The 24,904-nt window shown below is 39.3% G+C and overlaps 3 protein-coding genes across 9 annotated transcripts; all 3 read right to left on the reverse strand.

The window, feature by feature from the left end:
• Positions 1-1,959: 1,959 nt before the first annotated feature.
• On the reverse strand, positions 1,960-4,372 carry LOC135617604 (homeobox-leucine zipper protein HOX16-like). The gene is made up of 4 exons (XM_065118000.1): positions 3,855-4,372; positions 3,624-3,763; positions 2,890-3,129; positions 1,960-2,598 (listed from the first exon to the last, which is right to left on the reverse strand). Exons 1-4 carry the CDS (start codon positions 3,964-3,966, stop codon positions 2,200-2,202), a joined length of 891 nt encoding a protein of 296 aa, XP_064974072.1. The 5' UTR covers positions 3,967-4,372; the 3' UTR covers positions 1,960-2,199.
• On the reverse strand, positions 3,981-22,397 carry LOC135617574 (uncharacterized). 7 transcript variants are annotated; one of them, XM_065117990.1, is made up of 9 exons: positions 22,261-22,397; positions 18,835-18,960; positions 18,367-18,513; positions 16,856-17,045; positions 16,346-16,778; positions 15,866-16,213; positions 15,291-15,357; positions 15,019-15,129; positions 3,981-4,384 (listed from the first exon to the last, which is right to left on the reverse strand). In XM_065117990.1, exons 6-9 carry the CDS (start codon positions 16,116-16,118, stop codon positions 4,309-4,311), a joined length of 507 nt encoding a protein of 168 aa, XP_064974062.1. In that variant the 5' UTR covers positions 16,119-16,213; positions 16,346-16,778; positions 16,856-17,045; positions 18,367-18,513; positions 18,835-18,960; positions 22,261-22,397; the 3' UTR covers positions 3,981-4,308. The 7 variants fall into 7 exon arrangements, with proteins under 7 accessions (XP_064974062.1, XP_064974055.1, XP_064974051.1 ...); XM_065117983.1 differs by having other exon boundaries at positions 15,863-16,213; XM_065117979.1 differs by lacking the exon at positions 3,981-4,384 and adding an exon at positions 12,956-13,693 and having other exon boundaries at positions 15,019-15,357; positions 15,863-16,028; positions 16,095-16,229.
• Positions 22,166-24,904, reverse strand: LOC135617565 (glucan endo-1,3-beta-D-glucosidase 1-like). Its single transcript, XM_065117930.1, has one exon. It carries the CDS (start codon positions 24,744-24,746, stop codon positions 22,542-22,544), a length of 2,205 nt encoding a protein of 734 aa, XP_064974002.1. The 5' UTR covers positions 24,747-24,904; the 3' UTR covers positions 22,166-22,541.

Raw genomic sequence — 24,904 nt, forward strand, 5'->3', positions numbered from 1 at the left:
CACCAATCATGTTTATGATTCATGCAAATATTATATTTAAATAACATTAATTAATCATAGCTATGTGTGGTGAAGAAACTCATTTTACTTACTATATGGAAGTTTTCACTGATATAGAAACTTATCATAATTTTGATAAGAGCCCGAAGAAGGGGAAGGGAATGCGATAACTAAAAAGAAACAATCATTTGATTGATTCTATCATTGATTAAAAAGAATATAATAATTTGATCACCAAAAAAAAAAAAAAATCATTCGATTGATATAATTCTATATATAATCTTTTCCCAACAAGTTTTGACTAGTCGCAACATGCTATTAATAAGACTTTTCCCTTACTTACCTTCTAGGAAAAGAGTTAAGTGCTTCGGTTAGCTGAGGGATGCTCATTGGCACCGGAGGCAATGGTTGTTGTTACGAAGTATAAATAATTATGAGTTGGCCTAACTACATACTGAAGTGAATGATAGACTGTTTACCCCATTAGAGCCTACACATATTGTATCATGTTAATGAAAATTTTTGGTCATAACTACCATGTTAGTCGATGCGATCGACGATGAGGAGATTCCAAAGTTAGTGAACAATCTTTGGTATTAGAAAGAGATGTGAGAGGCCTCAAAAGTGCTGATGGTAGGGAACATCTACGGTCGTCTAAAGTTAGTGAAAGTAGTATAGGTGAGGAGTGGGGCATCTTCACTAGGGTGATTGTTCAAAGAATCAATAGGACGATACTCTCGTATTACGTCGATCCTCCTTTTAGAGTCAAAATGACGGAGGAAAGATCAATTGTCGACTTGGAATAAATGATCTCGACTCAATTTTAGCTCAACTTGTGTTAGAAATCTCTCGATTTACGTAATGTGCTTTCTATGTTTGTTTATTATACATTACATAGTAATGTTGGATGGTAGTTCTTGACTTAGTTCTTCTGATGCCTAAGTCAAGTACGAGATAAATTAAAAGAAATATTAAAATAAAAATGTTAGATTTTGATAAACATATCCTAGATTGCTTTTATAGTCGATCCGGATTGAAAATAATTTATGTTTGACGAATGTTGGCATAGTGATTTTTTGTCTTGAGGCTATGTGTCGAACTATGATAGGAGACAAATATTCGCATTATTATTACTTATTTGCTTTGATGTATTCTCTGTCGAAGCATAGTATTAAAAACATGAAAGGAAAGTTAGAGATCAACATCGGAAGTGCAGTGAATCTGATTTCTGAACCTGCTGCCGTCTATCATAGTGGCTTTACCTTTCCTCGCTCCTTTTTCTCTGCGTTGTCTCTGTGAAAGAGAAATCATAGTCCCCTGTGTAGGTTTGCTGTCTGTCATTTTGGCTTTACCTTTCTCCAATCCCTCCTTCCTTCCTCCGTCCATGTTGATGTCTTCTTTCCCCAGTCCTCCTCGGACACCAAGTAGAAGTGGCAACCGATGCACAAGATGCAAGCAACAAGCATCGACTGCAAGCTAAACCACTCGTTGCAGAGCCAAAGCCTGAAGGAACAAGCAACATCACGGTCGAGATCAGCATCAATAGAGAAGAGAATCGTGTTAGAGTGCTCAATCCACATAAAGAAGCCAAAAGTGCAGCTATCGCAGATGTTTCAACCCTTAGCAGAGGTAAAAATACTCTTCTACTATCATCCTGCTTATCTTCTCTCTTAACAGATAGGATCGAACAGAGTCTTTTTCGAGGAAGAACTGTCCACAGCATCCACGGATTGGCTCTCCCTGAATCCATGTCTTGTGGAGTGCAATTGACAGATCGATCACAGTTCTTGACTGGGCATTATTTTTCCATCATCAAAAGTATAATTTCAGTAAGAATATTAGAAGGAACATGTTGTTCCTTCTCGTGTTGATGGTGAAAGAGAATTATGTATCAGAAAGCTTCAACAGTTAATGCCAAAGAAGAGAGTATAAATGCAGAATTTTGGATGAATCATGCAATGGAACAAATATAGATCTGATATTATAAGCTGTTGACACCGATGCTAATTGTAACCACAGCAATCCTCACAAAGGATATAATAGCAACACTACAATGCACAGAAAGAGTCTTCTCCTCGGACATGACACAGAGCATATCATCATCATACACTAACTCAGCATTGCTTACTAGTGAACACTAGTAGAGATGAGGGAAGGGAGGAGGAGGAAGAGGAGAAAGAGAGAGATCTCCGTTTTTGCTCAGCTCCAAACCCACCAATCCAGCTGCGCATCCACTTCATCCTGGTGGTGGTGCTCCGCCGCGAACATGCCGTCGGAGTAGTAGTTGCACCCCTCGTCGCTCACGTCCTCCTCTTCCGAGTGAACCCGGCCGCCGTCGACGGGGCCCATGCAGTGGTAGCCCTCCGGGAAGTAGGACACCTCGCTGCTGTCCACCAGCTGCTTGGCGGCCTCCCCGTCGACCACCGCGCTCCCGCCGCTCCCCGCGCTCAGCCTGTCCTCCGCCTTCGTCTGGACGGCCAGGGTCGCAGGATCGGCGACTGATGCGGCGGCCTGAACGTCTGATTTCGTCCCGGCGATCCCCGCGGCTCCCGCTGAAGCTGCTGTCCTGCTCTGGAGCTTCTCGGTCAGTGAGATCACCTGAGAGATCACAGTGAAGGTTCAACGTGTTGGAATCTCACGTAGGCAATGTTAATGGTCGCTTTCTCATGGTGCGGTGAGAACAAAAGCATTCCTTTCTTTCCCTCTTTCTCTTTCTCCCAACAAAAGAAGACAACGAATGACATTCTCCACCATTAGGAATGGTCAAATTGCACAGTTGATGGAGACCCAGGTAGAACCGATTCCTTGTTACGATTGGTGAAACTCTTGTTGATTGAACTGCGAATTGCACTACTTTACCAGAGAGGGAGAGAAAGAAAGAGAGATTGCCTGGGATCGGAGGCGGTCGTTTTCCTTGAGGAGGGAGTCATGGTCGGAGAGAAGAGAGCCGTAGGAGGATTTGAGGCGGTCGAAGTCGTGCTCCAGCTGCTTCGTCTTCCACCGGGCGCGGCGGTTCTGGAACCACACCGCCACCTGCCGCGGCTGCAGGCCAAGCGTCCGGGCCAGCTCGCTCTTCCGCTCCGGCTCCAGCTTGTTCTCCGCCTCGAAGCTCCGCTCCAGTAAGCGTACCTTTTACTTCAACACTTTATGTTACTTCATTCGATCAAATCCAGCATTTATTCTGATACATCACTGTTTCCTAAAGCCAACACCCAACCAAGAACATATTCTTCCTTTAAACTAAGCATGCATCCAACGAAGCAGGGCAACTCTCTCTCTCTCTCTCTCTCTACCTCCCAACAGTTCGATCTCCTTTGTTTCTATCTTCAGGTTTCATGTAGAGTTAAGCGACTGACACGCAACAGGTGATGAGGGTCATTCATGCCCATGTTCACAACAAGAAACAACACAACAGGCCATATGGCAGCGGGAATTTGATCAAACACATGTCCTCGTGGCCATACATCGGTAGAATTTTCTACCGATGTAATAGATTTACTGTTCCTATCATTGTCTCGTTTGCTGTTTTGTCTTCGTTTTGTTCTCACGCACTCACATCAAGATCCACCAATAGCAACTCATGAGATGATCAAAAGGTGGAGGGAGGAGATGTAGACTATTACCTGCTCCGGCGAGAGGCGGCGCTTCTTGTCCGGCTGCTGCTCGTCGTAGTAGTACTCCTCCTCCAAGAGCTCTTCCGGCGACGTGAAGAACGGCCGCCGCTTGTTCGCGCCCTCCGCTGCAGCCAACGCCGATCTCGCCCCTGTAATTTGGAAAACACCCTCAGTAAGCCATCGACGTGGATACTCTCAAGGGCAGTATCGGAAACGAAGGCTCAAGATGATACAACCCACCTCCGAAGACCGGACTGCTACCGCCGCCGCCGCCGCCGCCTAACAGGAGCATCCGCTGCCCGTGGCGGCCGCGCGACGAGGAGGAATCAAAGATCAGACGAACACGATCCATCACCCGATCTCACGCTATATGTATAGACACTATATCTAAAGACGGAGGACTTCTTGACCGGTTAGAGGAAGACGGCGGCGCTCTTATGGCGGAAGAAGGAGGTGGACCAGAGGAGCCGAGTTGACGTCATCATCGGGATAAGGGAAAACCCCATCATGTGGCGAACGCGGCGGGGGATCGACTTCCTCGGGGACCAGCAGCACCGAGGCTTCGCCGGGGATCGCCTCGGGACCCGGCGACGGAGGGAACCACCAACTTGGGAGGTGGATGCGGGAGCTCGAGTTTCCGGCGAGCAAGAAGCTTCCTTTTTACGGCTCTATTTGGCGTGGAGAGGCTTCGCGACTAAAGTTGAGAGGGCGGAGGAGAGCGGTGATATATAGCCCGGAGGGTGGTGGTACGTGTTGTGACTAAAATGCCCCTATCGGAAAAAGATATCTCGAGATAAAGTAAGTAACGAGTTTGGCCACGAGACAAACATGACATAATAAAATAAATAAAATTCAAATTAAAGCACTTACGATAAATTATAAATCGAGATTCAATCATTTTTTAGATTATGATTCATTTTAACCCTTAACTATAACTATAGATCTATGGTTTACTCGTATCTAAAATAACTCATATATTTTAAAAAATATAACATATAAATCTCTTCCGTAAAGTCTAAGTTAACTAACTTCATAATTTAATTTACGCATATTGACTCATAATAAACTATTAATATAATGATACATGTAATTTATGATTAATTCATTCTAGCCCTTATAATTTTGGTCATGGATCTTTTAAACCCTTATGATTTACTCGTATCTAAAATAATTTTTATATTTTAAAAAATATAGCATATAAGTATCTCCCATTAAGTCTGAGTTAATCGACGTTAGAATAAGCTTACAATATTTGCTAACTTATAATAAATCATTAATATAATGATATATATAATTAAAGTTTAAAATTGAGACCTCTATCAATAGCTAGATGAGGCGTCACCATGGAAGCAACCATCACCAACAGCACCGAGTCGTTGTTGTCTAGCATGGTGTTGTATGCACATGACCTCTCCCTCACTAACGATGAGCTTATGAGTTACCTAATGTCACTCACTAACTTGAGGGCGTATACCACCATGTTGACCACCACAACACTGCCTGTCGCTGTGAACAACATCTGCTTTGATCCCGACTAATACCATAATACCTTATAAGCCACCTCCCGCGAAGCATGGCATCATGAAGACGGAGAGCAAATGAAAGAAGCAATTGGGGATGAAATGAGGAGGGGTGGGGAGGAAGATACCCAAGAGTTGGTAGCAACGACTATGTGTGTATCTTCCTCCCCACCCCTCCCCAACCCTTATGGATCGGAAGCTCCTAAGCTCGTCATTAATGTAGGAGAGGCTATGGGCGTACAATGCCCTACTAGGTAGCAGCGACTCGGTGCTACTGTTGGTAGTCGCTTCCACGATGACACCTCCTCCCGCCATTGATGGAGGTCTTAATTTTTTTAAAACTTAAATTATATATATATCATTATATTAATAATTTATTATGAATCAGCATAAATAGACTTTAACATCTATTAACTCATATTTGATGTGAGGTGCTTATCTGTTACGTTTTTTAAAATGTATGAGTTTTTTTAGATATGAGTAAATCATAAGGGCTTAAGAGATGCATAAGTTATTTTAGACTATAAGGATTAAAAATATATAAGTTATTTTAGACATGAGTATTAAGAGTGTTAGGATCGGAGCGGCACTAAGAGGGGGGGGGTGAATTAGTGCAGCGGATTAAAACTTCGATTTTAACAAAATCTTTCGTACGATAAGAACGGAACTTGAAAAGTTTAACTTGAAAGCGTATTCTTAAAGTTGCACAGCAAGGGTAATAAGGAACTAAAGCAGTAAGAAGATTTGCAGTAATGTAAATGACAATAATAAAATGCAAACCAGAGATTACGCCGATTTTTAGAGTGGTTCGGTCAAATGACCTACTCCACTTGCGATGCCCCTCTTCGATGAGGCTCCCACCTTCACTAGCAAATCTCTTGAAATGGAAGGGTAAACACCCCTCTTACAACCTTTTACAAACAGTTCAACCTCTTACAAATTTTCAATAAGAAAGAAGGAGGAGAACTCTCTAACAAATTGAAAACAAGACTTGCTAAGACTTTCTAAGACTTTTCTCTCGATCAAAATGCTTCTCAAAAAGTTGTAATCTCAGCTGAGATTTGAGGGGTATTTATAGGCCTCAGGAGGATTCAAATTTTGGGCTCCAAAATTTGAATTCTCTTAGGGTTCCCGGTGCTGGAGGTGCCACCGCCCAGCCAGGCGGTGCCACCGCCCAGCGCTCGGGTGCTGGACGGTGCAACCGCCCAGCCAAGGAGGTGTCACCGCCCAGCCATGCGGTGCCACCGCCTGGCTCTCCGGTTCACTTGGTTTGGCTTACTTTTAGCCCAAACCAAATCTGACTTTGGCCCCAATTGGCCCCTAACCAGGATATAGGATTATCTTCTTAATCCTAATCCTAATTACAAGTGAACTACATAACAAAACACATCCTAAGCAATTTATCAACCGCGAGCGTCAAGTCTTGTTCCGGCGAGCTTTCCGACGAACTTCTTCCGACGGGGTCCAAGCACGCTCCCGAACTTATGATGACTTTAATGAGTAGCCGAGACTTCTCGGTGATCTCTGCGAACCTCCCACGATCTCTTCGGCGAACTTCCAACAGGTTCCCGATTTCTTCTCGGTTGGTTCCATCATCATCTCCGACGATTCTTCGGACTCTTAAACGTTCATCGAACTTGACTCCGGTATTCTTGCTTTGTATTTTCTGGTTATCGTAGTTAATCCTGCATACTTAACTCAATAATATGGATTAGATCAAATAACCCATCAATTGATTTTATCATCAAAATCCGAGATTCAACAATCTCCCCCTTTTTTATGATGACAATCAATTGATGACGGAGTTAAACGTAACTCCCCCTATCTATATGCCATATTATGAGAAGATAAAACACTTGAATTTCATCATTGAATTCAAGTATAAACCGATAAGCTCTAACCGTAGAACTTATCGTTATTCTCATTAAGCATAATGTAAATGCGAAACTTTGATGAAAATCTTTTTCAAGTCGAAAGATAAGAGACAAATTTTACTATGACAAGAGAAAGATTTTCAACTTGAATTGCATGATTATACATTTTAGACATGCATTCAATATGATCAATCAATCTTACGATATTTTCAAGGATTTTGCAAGGCATATAAGATAATCATCGATCGATCACTTTTCTCAAGAATTTTGCAATTCATATTTTGTCATGCTATTAAGAATGATATAAGTCATCACTTTTCTCCCCCTTTGTCATCAACAAAAAGGAAAATGAGACTTGAAGCACATATTTTGTCATACAACGATTTTATCATTGAAAATTAAGTATGCAAAAATATTTACGCAGAGTTCATTTTAGAGGAAAATTCAGCATGCATTCATATTATCTAATCTCTTCTTTCTATGAATAACAGAAATTGTAGATGTATAAGAGAGAGATTGGGATAAAAAATTCAAGTAGTAATTTCACGAAGTCAAGATCATAATTCGAATACAAACTCATTCAAATCGTCAAATTCATGAAAATCTCAACATTACTTTTTAATCATCACATAAGGCATTTAAAGAATTTTTGAAACATAGGAGAATGATTAATTTAAGCATACAATGTTTCAATCAAATTCAAGTCATGAATGCCAATACTTTCATATTTGTAAGTATCAATTCATGAATGCCAAAAGATATTATTTGTGATTCCAATTTTGCAAGATCAAGATTATGATTTAGATAAAACTTATTTAAATCAAATCGCTAACTTGAAATTCATAATCAAGTAATCAAAGTCGATTTCGAGATTTCACAACATGTCATATGGAATTTGAACGAGAATGAGAGATGGAAAGAAGATGAAAAACTTTACGGAAAATCCAATCAAACAAGTTTATTGTTTAGGGACAATTTAACATACCTAATTCCCTTCTAATGAATTCAAATTGGTCTTCATTCAAGGCTTTTGTGAATATATCTGCTAATTGATGCTTTGTGTCGATGAATTCTAGAACAACATTATTGTTAAGGACATGATCGCGTATGAAATGATGCCTAACGTCGATGTGCTTAGTTCTAGAATGCTGAATTGGATTTTTAGTAAGACATATGGCACTAGTATTATCACATTTTATGGGAATATTTTTAAAGTGAATTTCATAGTCTTCTAATGTATTTTTCATCCAAATGACTTGTGCACAACATGCACTTGCAGCTATGTATTCGGCTTCTGCCGTAGATAGTGCAACTGAATTTTGTTTCTTGGAAGTCCAAGAAACAAGTGCATGTCCTAAAAATTGGCATGTTCCGGATGTACTTTTTCTATCTATTCTGCATCCGCCAAAATCGGCATCCGCATAGGCTATTAAATCAAAATTTTCAGATTTTGGATACCATAATCCTAAATTTGGAGTTCCTTTAAGATACCTAAATATTCTTTTAACACTTTTGAGATGAGATAATTTAGGATTTGATTGAAACCTAGCACAAAGTCCTACACTAAACATAATATCCGGTCTAGTCGCGGTAAGGTAGAGTAGACTACCTATCATTCCCCTATATGTTTTTTGATCGAAATTTTCACTATTTTCATCCATATCTAACTTAGTCGCAATACTCATATGGGTGTTTATTGCTTTTGAATTATCCATGTTAAATCGTTTTAACAATTCTAATGTGTATTTAGATTGGTTAATAAATATACCATCCTTAAGTTGTTTGATTTGTAATCCTAAAAAGAAAGTAAATTCCCCCATTAAACTCATTTCGAATTCATGACTCATAGATTTGGCAAATGATTCACATAGTGATTCATCCGAAGAGCCAAAAATAATATCGTCAACATAAATTTGCACAATAAGAAAATTATTTTCAAAATGTTTAATAAACAATGTAGTATCAACCTTACCTTTGGTAAAATTATTTAAAATAAGAAAGGAACTAAGCCTTTCATACCAAGCTCTAGGAGCTTGTTTCAAGTCATAGAGTATTTTGAATACATGATTAGGAAAAAGAGTATTTTCAAATCCGGGAGGTTGTTCGACATATACTTCTTCGGAAATAAAACCATTTAAGAAGGCACTTTTAACATCCATTTGAAATAGTTTAAAATTATTACTACTAGCATAGGCAAGGAGCATCCTTATGGCTTCTAATCGAGCCACGGGAGCGAAGGTTTCTTCGTAATCGATACCTTCTTCTTGGTTGAAACCTTTGGCCACTAATCTAGCCTTGTTTCTAACCACGATACCATTTTCGTCTTGCTTGTTTCTAAAGACCCACTTAGTACCTATGACTAAGTGGTCACTTGGTTTAGGAACAAGCTTTCATACCTCATTCCTCTCAAATTGGTTCAATTCTTCTTGCATTGCAATGACCCAAAAATATCTTTTAAGGCTTTGTCAATGCATTTAGGTTCAATTTGAGAAAGGAAAGCGACGTTAGCACAGAAATTTTTGAAAGAAGAACGAGTTTGAACCCCTTTTGATGTATCTCCTATAATTTGCTCTTTTGGATGAGCATCTACATACTTCCATTCTTTTGGTAAAGAAATTTCGGAAGAAGATGCATTCAAATGGCTATTTTGAGGAGAGGGTTCATTTAAATTCAAATTATCAAAACCAAGATCATCATCAAAATCATTTTTCTTTAAATCGGAAATTTCATTAAAAACTACATGAATAGACTCTTCTATTACTAAGGTTCTTTTATTAAAAATCCGAAAAGCCTTAGAAACGGAAGAGTAGCCAAGAAAGACGCCTTCATCGGATTTAGCATCAAATTTACCTAAGGCATCATTTTCATTTAAAATAAAGCATTTACAACCAAAACCTTTAAAATAAAAAATATTTGGTTTTTTGTTATTCCATAATTCATAGGGAGTTTTTGATAGAGATGGTCTTATTAGAACCATATTCATGATGTAGCAAGCCGTATTTACGGCTTCGACCCAAAAATATTTGGGTAAACTATGTTCATTTAACATAGTTCTTGCCATTTCTTGTATGTTTCTATTTTTTCTTTCAACTACACCATTTTGTTGAGGATTTCTTGGAGTTGAGAAGTTGTGATTGTATCCATTAACTTCGCAAAAATTTTGAAAGTCATGGTTTTGAAATTCACCACCGTGATCACTCCGAATTGATGAAATCATGAAGCCTTTTTCGTTTTGAGTGAGTTTACAAAATTTAGAGAAACACTTAAAGCAATCACTTTTGTGAGCTAAGAAATATGTCCAAGTGTATCTAGAGTAGTCATCCACAATCACAAAAGCATATTTGCTTCCACCTAGACTTGTTATATCAATTGGTCCAAATAAGTCCAAATGGATCAATTGTAATGGTCTAGTGGTGCTAATTTGATTTTTTGGTTTGAAGCTTGTTTTTATTTGTTTGCCTAGTTGACATGCATCGCATACTTTGTCCTTAATAAACTTTATATTTGGAATTCCTCGTACTAATTCTTGAGATGAGATCTTAGATATTGTTTTCATGCTTGCATGGCCTAATCTCCTATGCCAAAGCCAAGCATCATCATTTACGGCGGAGAAACACATTTCATTACTTAGTTCATCAAGATTGATGGTATAGACATTATTTTGTTTTAAAGCAATCATAGTCATGTTATGATTTGGTTTTTCAATAATGCACATATTTGATTCAAATCTAACGATGTAACCTTTATCGCATAGTTGACTAATACTCAAGAGATTATGTTTCAATCCATCAACTAGTAAGACATCATCAATGGAAAAATTAAATTTGTTACCAATAGTTCCCTTGCCAATGATTTTGCCCTTGTTGTTGTCTCCGAAGGTAACGTAACCTTCTTCTTTGCTAGTGAGCATAGAGAAATGAGATGGATCTCCAGTCATATGTCTTGAGCATCCACTATCGAGATACCATCTCTTGCTCCTAGCTTGTGGGTTTGTCTACAAAAGAGGATGATTTTTAGGTACCCATTTGATTTTGGGTGCCTAAAAAATTGACCCACTAACTTTGTTATTTATTATTGAATTCTTTATAGTTCCTTTAGGAACCCATATTAATTTTTGTGAACTAATTTTTCTAAATAGGCATTTGTAGGCAATATGTCCGGATTTGCAACAAAAGTTGCATTTCATATAAGAGGAAACATGTAATGTAGGTCCTTTTATGAAAGTGGTAGGATTTTGATGTAATCCTTTTACAAATCCAATTCCATTTCTATTTGCGATGTGACCCTTGTGTGCAAGAATCATATCTAATCCTTTGCTACCAACCTTAAACTTGTTTAGGACCCTTGTGTAGGACCCTTGTTTAAGGTTTCCTTAAGAAGCAAATTTTCATTTTTTAATGCTTCTAAGTGCTCACACTTAGAGCATGGAGGAGTTTGAAGACTATCAAACTTATCTTGTAGCAAAGCATGCTCTTTCTTTAAGATACTTAACTTCTTGCTAACAATTCTATATTCATCAAATAATTCATGAAAAGCGATAGATAGTTCTTCAAAAGATAAATCTTCATTAAATAAATCGCATACCTCTTCTCCTAACGCCATTAGCGCGTAATGAGCAACTTGCTCGGTGTTGGACTCCTCTTCTTCGGATGCGCTTGAATCATCCCACGTTGCCTTGAACGCCTTCTTCTTTGATGTTCTCTTTTTGGCTTGAGGACAATCGTTCTTATAGTGTCCCGGTTTTTTACATTCATAGCAAATCACTTGGTCCTTCTTTTGTTCAAATTTATTTTTTGTATTATTTTTAAATTTGTTCTTTCTTAAATATTTTTAAAATTTTTGAGTCAAAAGTGCAATGTCATTGTCACTGTCCTCATCACTTGATGTTCCTTTCAAGTGGTCTTCTTGTGATTTGAGTGTCATATCCTTCCTGTTCTTTGGAAGGGGGTTCTCGAGCTCGTCGTGAGCTTGACATGTCATTTCGTAGGTCATTAGAGACCCAATGAGTTCTTCAAGAGGGAATGCTTTAAGGTCTTTGGCATCTTGAATGACCGTAATTTTTGGATCCCAACTTTTAGGGAGAGATCTTAAGATTTTAGTTACTAGTTCAAAGTTAGTAAAATCTTTACCAAGAGCTTTGAGTCCATTGATGACATCCGTAAACTGGGTGTACATGTCTCCGATGGACTCACTTGGTTTCATTCGGAAAAGTTCATAAGAGTGCACAAGGATGTTGATTTTGGACTCTTTCACTCGGCTAGTGCCTTCATGAGTAACCTCAAGAGTTCTCCAAATATCAAAAGTCGAATCACACATTGAAACACGATTAAATTCGTTTTTGTCTAATGCACAAAACAAGGCATTCATAGCCTTTGCATTTAAAGCAAAAACCTTCTTCTCCGATTCATTCCATTCGCTCATCGGAAGAGAAGATTTTTGAAATCCATTCTCAACAATAGACCAAAGCTCAAAGTCCATAGAAATGAGGAAGATCCTCATGCGAGTCTTCCAATATGTGTAATCCGACCCATTAAACAAAGGTGGTCGTGCAATAGAGTGGCCCTCTTGCATGCCGGAGTAAGCCATCTCTCTTGGGTGTTAAACCAAATATGAGAGATAACCTTGCTCTGATACCACTTGTTAGGATCGGAGCGGCACTAAGAGGGGGGGTGAATTAGTGCAGCGGATTAAAACTTCGATTTTAACAAAATCTTTCGTACGATAAGAACGGAACTTGAAAAGTTTAACTTGAAAGCGTATTCTTAAAGTTGCGCAGCAAGGGTAATAAGGAACTAAAGCAGTAAGAAGATTTGCAGTAATGTAAATGACAATAATAAAATGCAAACCAGAGATTACGCCGATTTTTAGAGTGGTTCGGTCAAATGACCTACTCCACTTGCGATGCCCCTCTTCGATGAGGCTCCCACCTTCCACTGGCAAATCTCTTGAAATGGAAGGGTAAACACCCCTCTTACAACATTTTACAAGCAGTTCAACCTCTTACAAATTTTCAATAAGAAAGAAGGAGGAGAACTCTCTAACAAATTGAAAACAAGACTTGCTAAGACTTTCTAAGACTTTTCTCTCAATCAAAATGCTTCTCAAAAAGTTGTAATCTCAGCTGAGATTTGAGGGGTATTTATAGGCCTCAAGAGGATTCAAATTTTGGGCTCCAAAATTTGAATTCTCTTAGGGTTCCCGGTGCTGGAGGTGCCACCGCCCAGCCAGGCGGTGCCATCGCCTAGCTCTCCGGTTCACTTGGTTTGGCTTACTTTTAGCCCAAACCAAATCTGACTTTGGCCCCAGTTGGCCCCTAACCAGGATATAGGATTATCTTCTTAATCCTAATCCTAATTACAAGTGAACTACATAACAAAACACATCCTAAGCAATTTATCAACCGCGAGCGTCAAGTCTTGTTCCGGTGAGCTTTCCGACGAACTTCTTCCGACGGGGTCCAAGCACGCTCCCGAACTTGTGATGACTTTAATGAGTAGCCGAGACTCCTCGGTGATCTCTGTGAACCTCCGACGATCTCTTCGGCGAACTTCCAACAGGTTCCCGATTTCTTCTCGGTTGGTTCCATCATCATCTCCGACGATTCTTCGGACTCTTAAACGTTCATCGAACTTGACTCCGGTATTCTTGCTTTGTGTTTTCTGGTTATCGTAGTTAATCCTGCATACTTAACTCAATAATATGGATTAGATCAAATAACCCATCAATTGATTTTATCATCAAAATCCGAGATTCAACAAAGAGATGCATGACCAAGATTACAAAGGCTAAAATAGACTTTAACCTATAATTGTACGAAGTTATATAAATTAATTTAATTCAAATAAAATTATAATTTTTATATGAGAAATGTCAATCTGATTTAATATTAATATTTATTTTCTTTTAATGATGATGTGATTTTGACTTTTTCTTCTGATAACAACACATTAGGCAAATGCTTCATATAAAAATAAGGGGTTGGATTCTCTCAACTAATTGCAAGGATTCAATTGTGATCGGACAATTGATGGTCGAAATAGATGGTCGGATGTCATCAGTGGATTGTGGTATGGATCTGATGCTGGAATTGGAATATCCATTTTAGAGGTATGATTAGAGAAAATCCTCGTCGGACCTGTGCGGTGGACCAACTCTATCATGTTCAAATCAGGCCATAAATGACCGGGAATTCTTTGCGTCCAAATGTTGGGACTTGCTTCCAAGAAATCTTAATTGCATTTGTTTTGTTCTCCTCCAATTATGTCATGCCAAAAGCTTAAGCTTTTGATGAGATATGATCTGTATGTTTACGCTCCTTTTTAAGATTTTTTTGTCCCGCATCGTAGGTGATCAAATATATAGTATTTTTTTAAATAATAATAATAATAATAATAATAATAATAAAATAGAGTATTTTTTTTGACACTATGGTATATCTAAGAAGATAAATTAATGAGCCATAACATGTTTAATAGATTTATAATATTATCATCTTTATATTTTTAGTAAAGGAGTGTTAATATTTCATCCTATTAAAAAAAAAAAAAGATTAGTTGGAGTTGAGAATTAACATACAAGTTCAATAAATAATATATTGTTACACAAGTCATGAATCTCAAGTTCAAACCTCATATACTTCATTTGATAGTAAGTTTATTTTTAAACTCTCCAAACATAATTAAAGCCCTGTTTTTAATCCCATTTATAACCATTATTAGTGAGAGGTATTAATAATAAAAGTAGTTAATAGAAAAATATAACTCTTATATTTTTAGTATTTTTTTCACTTTATATACAAAACATAACTTTTATACCTTTCAGGTAAAATATTAAGATTGGTTGGTTGATCTGACCAGTAATCAATCCACTGACCCAAGACTTATTAATCAAATCATTGTTTTATCCAAATTTGTTATCATTTATGAAAAAAAAATGAAAATACTCATGAAAAATTTTCTATGTCAAATTCCCTCACAACAATAAAAGGAATAAAAAGGAAAAATAAGTTACCGTGATGAAGCTGCCGGCCATCCTCGTCGTATGCATCCCACCTCTTTGAACATAGCCCTTTGTGCCAAGGAGAGCTGGCAAGCCAACAAAGTGACCCCACTCCCACTCCCACTGCAAGCAGATAGAGACGGCTCATTAAATCAGTGAAGGCACCAAATTCCATGCACTTGAAAGAACATGTGAATCTCGACAGAGAAGGCATCCCATCAGCCTGCTGATATGTAGTTTTCTGCTGAAAACAATGCTTCTCTTTCTTATCATGCATGGGGGACCTTCTCAGAGCAAGCTTGCCATCTATCTCATCAACCACCAAAGCACAACTCTTCTTCACCCTTGTTCCTACCAGAAAGAAAAGAAGAACAAAAAAAAAGAGAGTTGATTAGTCTCTTATCAGTAAATAATTAGAAAATGATGATAATTTATATTTTTCAATTTAATTGTTGTCCAATAATCATGCAGCATATTCACTAGATGGGTTGTAGATATATAACATCCTTGCAGAACTCCACAAGTTCTAATACAACAGTTTTTATATACAAAGTATACATCTAATTATAATCTGAGTTAAAACAAAGGATTAAACTTTTAAAATAATAAAAAGATTTTTTTTTATCTATCCGAGGTTTATTTCCATATAGTTTCTTTGTTTAACATATGCTTGTGGTGTCATACTCCTCAAAGATTTTGAAATTTATTTATTTTCTTCAAAGGAGAGTTTGTTTTCTTTTAATTGTTTCCATAGTACTAAAGGCAAAATGAAGAGGTAACTAAAAGATTTCAGATAAAATGATAGTAATAGTAAAAAACTAGTTTAGAATCACACAAACAAGTCAAAGAAAGTGACCACCGAGATTTGGCCGGGGGACAGCGTGGACCACCGTGGATGCCACCTGGGCCCCACCGGCACCATCTACCAGCAGTCGCGCATGCGCCACATGTTCATCTGGCCCCACAAAAAGAGTGACGTGCCGCTGGTGGAGGAACACATGGGGGAGGTGGGTCGACTGTTCCTGCAGTAATAGATAACAGATGTTAGGACATGCAGCTTCCTCGTACATACCTACTGTTACCGTCACCATGCGGCAGCTCCTTCGTTTCATCCATCGGTGCTTGAGCTTGAAAGCCACAGCCTGACAGCATTTAAGATGCTTATCATCCGTTGATGGCAGCGCCAGTGGAGTCGATCACCCAAATCCTGATAAGAAAACAAGCTGATGATGACAGATTAAACAGCATCTTTTACCAGGAAACTTGGAGAATGCTCCATCTGCAGCCAAGATGTTGCCAAATAAATAGAATTCATCAAGAAGAGACGTGCATCAGCTACCTTGACGCATTAGACCATGACTTTAATACGCCACCATTGTCAGCTAATGTCGGTGGCCACCACTTGATTCAGATATGATCTGCATTACAAGATTTGGTGCTGCCCGAGGCTCCCCACATATAGCTAAGGAAATGTTCATAGCAGAAGATCGATATCCGATGAGGCTATTGACATGGTCCTTCAAAGCTCAGGTTAGTATTTCAAAATGAACAAGGGAGGGATAAAAGAGAATGTTCAACCTCAGACTATATCAGCGTCCACATTTTATAGTCGATCCTTAACCACTCATGGTTAAGGAAATATTCCTTGATTTTCTTGACATAATGTGATATATCTATCAGTGAACTCAGTCATTGTTTTTGGCGTTACGGTGGCCACATGTCAAACTCCGGATGAGGGTGAATATTGTCCATATCAGCCACAAAGGGATAACCTGTAAGAAAAAACAAAATTGAAACCATATTTATTATAAAGAAGCTTGTAAAAGAAGAAAGTGAATGTATGGATTACATCAAAGAAGCAGATCCGTGCAAGCAATGTGTTGAGATGGGCCACACTGATCATCTACAAACTGCAGCAAGTCGTATGGAAATCAGGGAGCATCGCTTACTGCTCTAAATCATATATCTCAGGCATCTCAAATTTCATGGACTATGGAAATGGAATGTAAACTTTGTCCCTCTCAGAGTGGACCTCCATACTGTCAAGATAGCATGGCCTCAGAAACACAAGCAATTCTATAAGAATTTAGGCATTAATGAATATTTAAGATGTGTTTCTACTTCCATATGCACCTCAGATCTCATTCAAAGTTCGTATGACCATGCGATCTAACATGTCTTATAGATGAAGAAAGATACAAGCAGTGCTAGCACATTTAGAGGGGTTGCCTTTTCAACTTATTCTTGGATCTGGTGAAGTGGTGAGTTCATATTCTATATGGGTACCTCTTTTTCAATGTTGTCTGAACCAACATGCCACTGGCCCACTGAAGTGGTGGAGAATCCACCTCCTTTTTTTCTACTATATTCAGCTTTGTGGGTCTCCTCTCCTGACAGAAAACAAAAGCTGAGATGCTAACAAGTATTATAGACTTCCATTAAGCTCCTTTTCCATGAAACAAACAACCCATATGGAATTGTTTCCTATCACTTCATCTTTAGTTTCAGTAGTTAGATACTTTTTTCCCTTTTTTTTTTTTAAATTTTCCAACATGATATCAAGGGAGGGAGAGAGGCACCACCATGTGTTACAGCAAGAAAGGCATTTGAAACATATATTGACTTCTCCACAGATGCTTCCCACCTCCAGTTTTATGCTTTGGTTACACCCTATTGGTTGGGTTCAGAAGTGGAGGCATGCAGCCAGTGAGGAAAGTCAACTGAACTCGGTGTTAGCCTGACGACCTTCATGTGCCTCAATTTCCCACAGTAGCAGCCAGTGCCTCCGGGAGAAAGAATAGATGTCAATGGATCCCCATAGCTGGTTATGTCAACTTGAAACCTACATGACATTCCATTGATCTTCCAATGGTAATAGCTACAATTTGCTTTCCTTCTTTCTCACTTTCTATCTAGTTGAGAAGTGATGGTGGAATCTTATGAGACATAGAGGATCAGAGCTTGTTATGGATCTTATTAGACACGTTGGGATGCGTGTTCTATTCACTCTATATAATAAGATGGACATCTTTGTCATGCTACTGCATCTGAGGAATAGGAACAAAAGCAAGTGGGAGGTTGAAGGGGCTGAGAACATAGAAAAAGTTGATGCAGGTGGTGATGATACGAGCCATTGTCAAGTAGGCAGCTCTTTAGATACAGTAGGATGAGTAAGGTGGGAGGATGAGTAGTGCTCCCTTTCAATTTTCTAATGCCATATCTTGTCAAAGGTGCTTTCCCTCCCCTTTCCATATACTTTGAAAAGGTAAGATTCTAAGAGACACAGAGAGAGCAATAAAACAGCTATCTATAGATTACTGAGATATGCATATCGAACAAGAAGAATAAGATGTCACTTACATGGAGTTGTGGCTTGAGCTCCTGTAAGATGTCTCCGTGCAACCTTTGGCAATTGCTTGATATGTCCTTAGTAATTCTTGCGAAATGAGATGCTGGGAAATATTTGTTTCAGTCTCTTGAAATGACATGTTGGGTGCATGCCTTCTCCTTGAAGAAAGAAAGAGGGAGAAAGAATGAGAGGTACATCATTGCTGACTATCAATGATGCAAAGCTTAAAGAGATGTCTTCTGATGACTCTGATAGTTCTGCAGATCACTGTTTAACTATGTTAAAAAGCAAAGGTTAAATATGAAGATGACTATTACTATTACAAGAAAGTCATGTCTCAATTATCTTGGATCAGCTACATGGACCTACAGCTATTTCTGATCAACTTTAGCTAATATATTCTCATTATTTGTTCCAAGAAAACTCTTCTGCCAGCTCATGTTAAGTTGATTTAAGTGTCAGTCAGCTTTCTATCTTACCTCCCTTTTGAAGATTTTCCCTTCAAACGAGCAACTTTACTGGTCTTCTTCTGTCTGATTTTAGATGGCATATTGGCATTGGGAACTTAGCAACGCTTCCTTCCACCTTCAAAATCAGCTTATTTCCTTTCAATAAGAAGAAACAAAAGTTACTCTCCAATTTCTGAGCCTCAAGAACACAAACATTTTACAAGCAGAGTGCAAGAAGACAAAATTTCAAGTCAAAAACGTGTTATAGTGTAGGCAACATCAAGAGAAGTAAACATAAACCACAACAATTTTAAGACAAAGAACTCCCCATGGTCTTCCCTCGAATTAGGAACTGGAGCTAATAACATAATCAAGAGACATGCATTCACTAAACCCATAAAGCACTAGAAGAAAATTAGGTTGATAAACTATATTAAGTGTGTGACATTTCATTTCCCTCGCTTATCTTCTGTTCAAACATCACCTTCCTATGTCATTCATTGTGTTAGTGAACTAGTAAATCCAAATGTCAACAAATTTATTTACCACAATCCAGAACAATTTAAAGAATAAAACACATGGGCCTAGAGATCTTGCCCTCCAAGAGGCTGTATCACTGATGATTATAGAAACCCAGGTGCTAAAAATTATGACTCTTACAATTAAGTCGCAATTTGATACAAATAAATCAAAACGCTTTAAACATCTTAGAAATGTTTAAATGAAAGATGCAAAACATCATAACATTAATTAATAGGTGGCTAGTTAATAAGTATGAAGTTGTCAATTAAACTACATGCAACAACGACTGGAATCTATAATTGTAGCTATAAGTGCATGAAATATTAATCCAGGTGGAGTAAAATAGGTCATTTGAAAACTAAAGAATACTTCGTAACAATAATAAATTGGTTGTGTGAGAGAATGATTTGTCATATGCAGAAGTAGCTACATTAGAGTTCACAAACTAATGGAAGATATAGTGTTATCAAGAAAATATCCACAGGTACTTCAGACAAATAAAGCAAATGATCTAAAACCAACTTCGGCTAAAACAGAAATAAACAAATCCATGATAGGTTCACTGCTCCCGCCCAGAAACACATTTATATTTTACAACATCCGTGGACTTAGTACCTTACACACTTGGATTGGTCAACATGCTCAAATTTTCCTTAATGGAGATTTCAGGACATTCTCTAAAGAACGAAGTCAAAAAATTTTGATGAGCTTATTTAGTAATATCATCTAAGATCTTCAATTTTGAATAATACCATCCATACCGGGCGGTACGTAACGGTCCGTCAATAGACCAGTACACGGACCGCTCGTCATTGGACGGTATTATATATATATATATATATATATATATATATATATATATATATATATATATATATATATATATATATATATATATATATACCGTTCGGTATACAGTATCATACTGTATCGAGGGAATCTCGAAACTTCAGTACGGTATGATATTTCAATCCTTAGATAAATATCTCACAGAGCAACATCCATGAACAAGACAAAGAAAAAGGTCCAATGTTATCTTCTCAAAGATTTTACACATCATAAAGATGGCTTGACCTAAAAGCAGAATCAATCTGAGATTCTTACTTTTGATTCGATTGCACCAATTCATGCACAATATCGTGTTCCCAAAATACTGTAGTTGAAAGTCTCAAGATTTTGATTTGTCCTTTAAAATGTAGCACAAGACCATGCTCCTCATTCTCTCCGGTATGGATGTCCTAGCCGTGACCTGAACTGGCTGTCGAATGCCACAATCTTCCTCATGATCATCATAGCTCAAGTAAATTTCAAAAAATTCTTGCCCAGTGATAGTAAAATTTTAAAGCATGAGGAATATGTTTCTCCTGAAGTTGACATAAACACATAAAGAAAGAACTTTCAATCAGGAAAAACTTTCTAACATGTAGCAGCTGCCACATTGGAGTAGCATCGATACACAGGGATTTAGGCAAGTCTTCAAATAAAATTGTTAACGGATATGCTACAGCTGAAACAGTTATACATTCAAATTTGACTAATGCCTTAGAAAAACAAATGTCATGGATTTATCTCGTGTGCAAAAGAAGAAATAAAACTTTGTAGAATCACAAGTAGACATGCAAGAACCAAGGCTGACAAGACATTAGCAAGCAATTCATAGAATCATCACTAGACACATTGGCCGATAGTAAGAGAAGACATGCAGCAAGCAATTTCAGTTAACAAGAAAGAAATTACTGTTTAAAGCATCATAAGCCATCTGATTGCTAGCATTGGACATAAATGGGAAGATATATATTGACATTTTGTCCTAGTTTCACCGTTTTTATCAGAACCAAACTGGAGAAACATACTCAATTTCTACTTAGCAAAACAGAAGAAAAGGCCAATTCAGTAAGGACAGAACTCCTTTTCAACATTTTAAATCTAATAAGTTCAACTTTCAATTGTCTAACTTTTGAACCCATTCTCAGTATTTCGAATCTAAAAGGTCTAAACTTCCAATCATTTAATTTTTCTCTTCATATCTAAATTTCAAATTATACTGCTCCATATCTCTTGATGTTTTTTTGGATATCAACCAATAAAAGGTTAAAAAGCAAAAGGACAGCTAGACATTATACCTAAGTGGGAGTAATGAGCACATAAGCTCTTCTCAAGCATCAAAATGTCATGTATTATCATTGAGCCTGGAGTAGAGCATCCAAGATATTGCAAAAGTGAACCGTTACATACCAATCCACTACTTCTATTATTCAAAGACCTCCTTTAAATTGGATAGTTATTATATGTACAAGAAAATAATTGTTACAAGCTCTTGATTATTTATTCAAATCAAGAAAGAAAATCTAGTACATCTCAGTATAAATAATGATGTGTACTAAGAAGAAACAAACCCTAAATATGGTTTTGTCTTGAAGTCATTAATGGGAGATATATTTAAATGTACAACAAATGTTTCTCTTCAACTGTCTGAGAAAATGTATGATACATCATACACCTGTACTATCCAAAATGGAGTACATTTTCTTTGCATGATGAGAAAAAGATCACTTCAACAATGAGATCAAAAATTCTAATCAAGTCTCAATTACTTCTACCATTCAGCAGATGACTATAAATATGTTGTAAGTACAAGTTATAAAGAAATTGCATACTAATGATTTAAGGAATTATGTGTTTGTTCCTTTGATCAGGAGTGTGTTCTGTTTTTCACACAAGTATTTCTAAGATGATTACAGAGTAAATGAATCCTGATTTTCAAATTTTATGCAATTGGCAGCTGCACTTTTGTATCCATACTTAAATGGTGGTACATAGATGAATTATTTCCGCAGAGTACACAAGTCAACACATAAAAATTTTATTATCATAACACAAACAATGGTTTCCTATAACAATAATCTCACATAGAAAACAAATCAATAAATCTACCTTCATATCCTCAAATCAAACTTTATTTCTCATATCAAGCAAACAACAAATCAACTGCTGCTGGTCTCTTCCAGTATCAACGCTAAACAATATTTATGTTTAAATTTCAACAATCATATGCCCTCTGGCAGTGGTAGTATCATAAGCTTGTGACATTCATTTTCTTATTGGCTTGCTATCAATCTCCTCAAAGTTATTTGATGACTATAAACACACCTGTGGAATCCTTTAACATCTAAAACAACAGCTGCAGTGTGATGTATCACGTACATCAGCTCTCTTCAGTGACAGTAGTGACCAAACCAGCCATTTCTTACCCAACCCAAGCTCCCTTCCCCACTATCACCTCTACTATGAAGCCACCAGAGCAAATTAGAAAGTGAGTTACCATCATCATACCCATTTAATCCTCTTGTTTTCTCCAAAGCTGTCTCTTTATCATACACTCCTTCCATTGCATAAACAAACCCCTTCCATCCTTCCGCAACCCCTTCCCTTGACAAAGCAGGTAAGGTCCACTTCACCAGCTCCTGGACAAATCCAACATCACGGAACAGAACCTCAGTTATGGGCAATAGTGGCAAAACCTGAATTCCAAGCCGGCATTCTTTCCATTCAGCAGGAGCAAACCACAGGCCACTGTCTCTCTTGTTAGCCCACAAGACTCCTACCACTCTGTTGTCCCTGGTGAAGTCATCCTCATACAATCCTTCTCCCTCCTTAACATGCCACCATGTCTCCGCAGCCTGAATCTCAAATGCCGCAAGTGTCGAACCGATCGACACAAGGTGAGTGTCCCCATAGCTTAATCCCATTAGAGCTGCTGAATAATAAGCATTCACGGCTTCGCTGGTACTCTCTTGATTCCGCCCATCCGCAAACTCTGTCAGTCCTCCTGCCCAAGAATGCAGCTTCCAGACATCGAAGCATCTCAATCGGGTATATTTGGCTTGTTGCTTGCGAGACAATGTCATGAAATCAGCCATCATGGAGTAAGCCTGCGGCCTGTACATCCTCGCCCATGCTGGGTCAAACTTGGCAAGCACAGCGATCGCATAGAGGAAGTAACCTAGATGGTAATGATGATCGTTGAAGATCCCGAACCCAAAATCTGCACCAGAGTCGGTTGATCCCTGCTTCGTGACCATGCCACCCCATTTCGGATCATACAAGAAGCCATTTCCATTGAAGCTCCCATCCAACCACGGAGTGATTGAATCCTTCAAGAACTGCTGCACGATGGGGATGACATCGGGAAATCCGACTTCCTCCGCAATCAAAGCCAACCGAGCAGCTCGAGCGATGGCCTTCCCGTAGAAGTAGGACGAAGTGGTCGTGATCGGAGCAGAAGTCAAGCCGTTGACGTCCTTGGAAAGGGCGGACATGATCTCCGCGTAACCGTCCTCGTTGGTGCCTTTTGTCGAATGCCAGGTGATCGGAACCGTCTCCGTCTTCAACAACCACGAATCGCCCACGACCCCGACGAGCTCACCATCGATGCTGTTGTACTTGAAATCCTTCAGCACGGAGACGCGGCTGCCATCGGAAGAGAGGAGACGGAGGTGAAGAGGGTGGGCGAGGAGGAGCAGGTCGCCCCACCCCTTCTTCTCCCACTTGTACTCCACGCAGAACGGCCGGTCGAAGGAGGCCTCCCCGGACACCGGGTAGCAGGCGCTGAACTGGTCGAGGACGGCCTCGAGTCCCGGGTCCGGAAGGAAGGCGACCCGGACGACGCCCGCGAAGTCCGGCGTCGTGAGCAGCGAGTTGCCTTGCTGTGACAGCTGCAGCGGCGACGAAGAGTAGCAGAGGAAGGTCTGCCCGCTGTTGAGCCGGAGCGTGTGCTTGGTGCGGGCGGCGTTGGCGGACACGTCGATGAAGGCGTTGACCGAGGAGATCGAGAAGGGGGCGGCGGATCCGCCTAGGGTGGCGCAGGTGATGAATGGACTGCCGCGGACGAGGAAGAAGCGGAGGGCAGGGGGAAGGTCAACGGTGACGCTGAGGTCGTCGAAGGACGAGACAACGTGCCGACCGGAGGAGTCGGAGGAGGAGATGGTGAGGTCGGGGGTGAAGGACTGGTAGATGTAGGCGGGGGTGTGGAAGCGGGATGGGTAGCAGAAGGTGAGAGAGGAGGAGGAGGCTTTGACGAGGTATGGGTGGATGTACTCAGGCTGGTCGCCATTCTTAAGGGTGAAGTTCTGGAAGAAGGAATTGGTGGGAAGGGGAGAGGAAAGAAGTGAAGGGGAGAAGAAGGTGGAGGGATCAGGGAGGACAGTGGACTGGGCCTGGGGGAAGAGGAAGGGGGCGGTGGTGGAGTGGTCGTGATGGTGGTGACGGTGGAAGGGCATTGTGGGAGGAGGAAGAGGAGGAGGAGGAAATTGACCTTGAGAGGGAAGAGGAGGAGGTCTTGATGGCCTTCTCTTCTTGAGGGTTTGGGTTATTATAAGGGTCGACACCCTGCTCAGCTTCCTCCCCAACTTCTTCAGCATATCCTTGTTTTGATCTGGTGACCGTGTCGGTTGAGATTGATGAGGTGGGAACCGTTGATCTGTTTGAATTTGTCTTCTTCCTCCTTGACTGGAATGTGAGTTGACCCACTAATAACAGCGTCGGCTAGAGACTACGATCTCGGTCTGCTCATGAGCAG

The sequence above is a fragment of the Musa acuminata genome, chromosome BXJ1-3, assembly GCF_036884655.1.
Source record: "Musa acuminata AAA Group cultivar baxijiao chromosome BXJ1-3, Cavendish_Baxijiao_AAA, whole genome shotgun sequence".
In the NCBI taxonomy this organism is placed as follows: Eukaryota; Viridiplantae; Streptophyta; class Magnoliopsida; order Zingiberales; family Musaceae; genus Musa; species Musa acuminata.

Coding starts and splice junctions, on each gene's coding strand:
- LOC135617604 (XM_065118000.1), bottom strand. CDS start 3,966: ATGGATCGTGTTCGTCTGATCTTTGATTCCTCCTCGTCGCGCGGCCGC. Junction 3,764..3,854: donor TAGCAGTCCGGTCTTCGGAG/GTGGGTTGTATC, acceptor TCCAAATTACAG/GGGCGAGATCGGCGTTGGCT. Junction 3,130..3,623: donor GCCGCCTCTCGCCGGAGCAG/GTAATAGTCTAC, acceptor TTGAAGTAAAAG/GTACGCTTACTGGAGCGGAG.
- LOC135617565 (XM_065117930.1), bottom strand. CDS start 24,746: ATGCTGAAGAAGTTGGGGAGGAAGCTGAGCAGGGTGTCGACCCTTATA.
- LOC135617574 (XM_065117958.1), bottom strand. CDS start 16,118: ATGAAACGAAGGAGCTGCCGCATGGTGACGGTAACAGTAGGTATGTAC. Junction 15,358..15,862: donor CCCCCGGCCAAATCTCGGTG/GTCACTTTCTTT, acceptor TCTTTCTGGTAG/GAACAAGGGTGAAGAAGAGT. Junction 13,694..15,018: donor TGGCCGGCAGCTTCATCACG/GTAACTTATTTT, acceptor TATTGAGTTAAG/TATGCAGGATTAACTACGAT.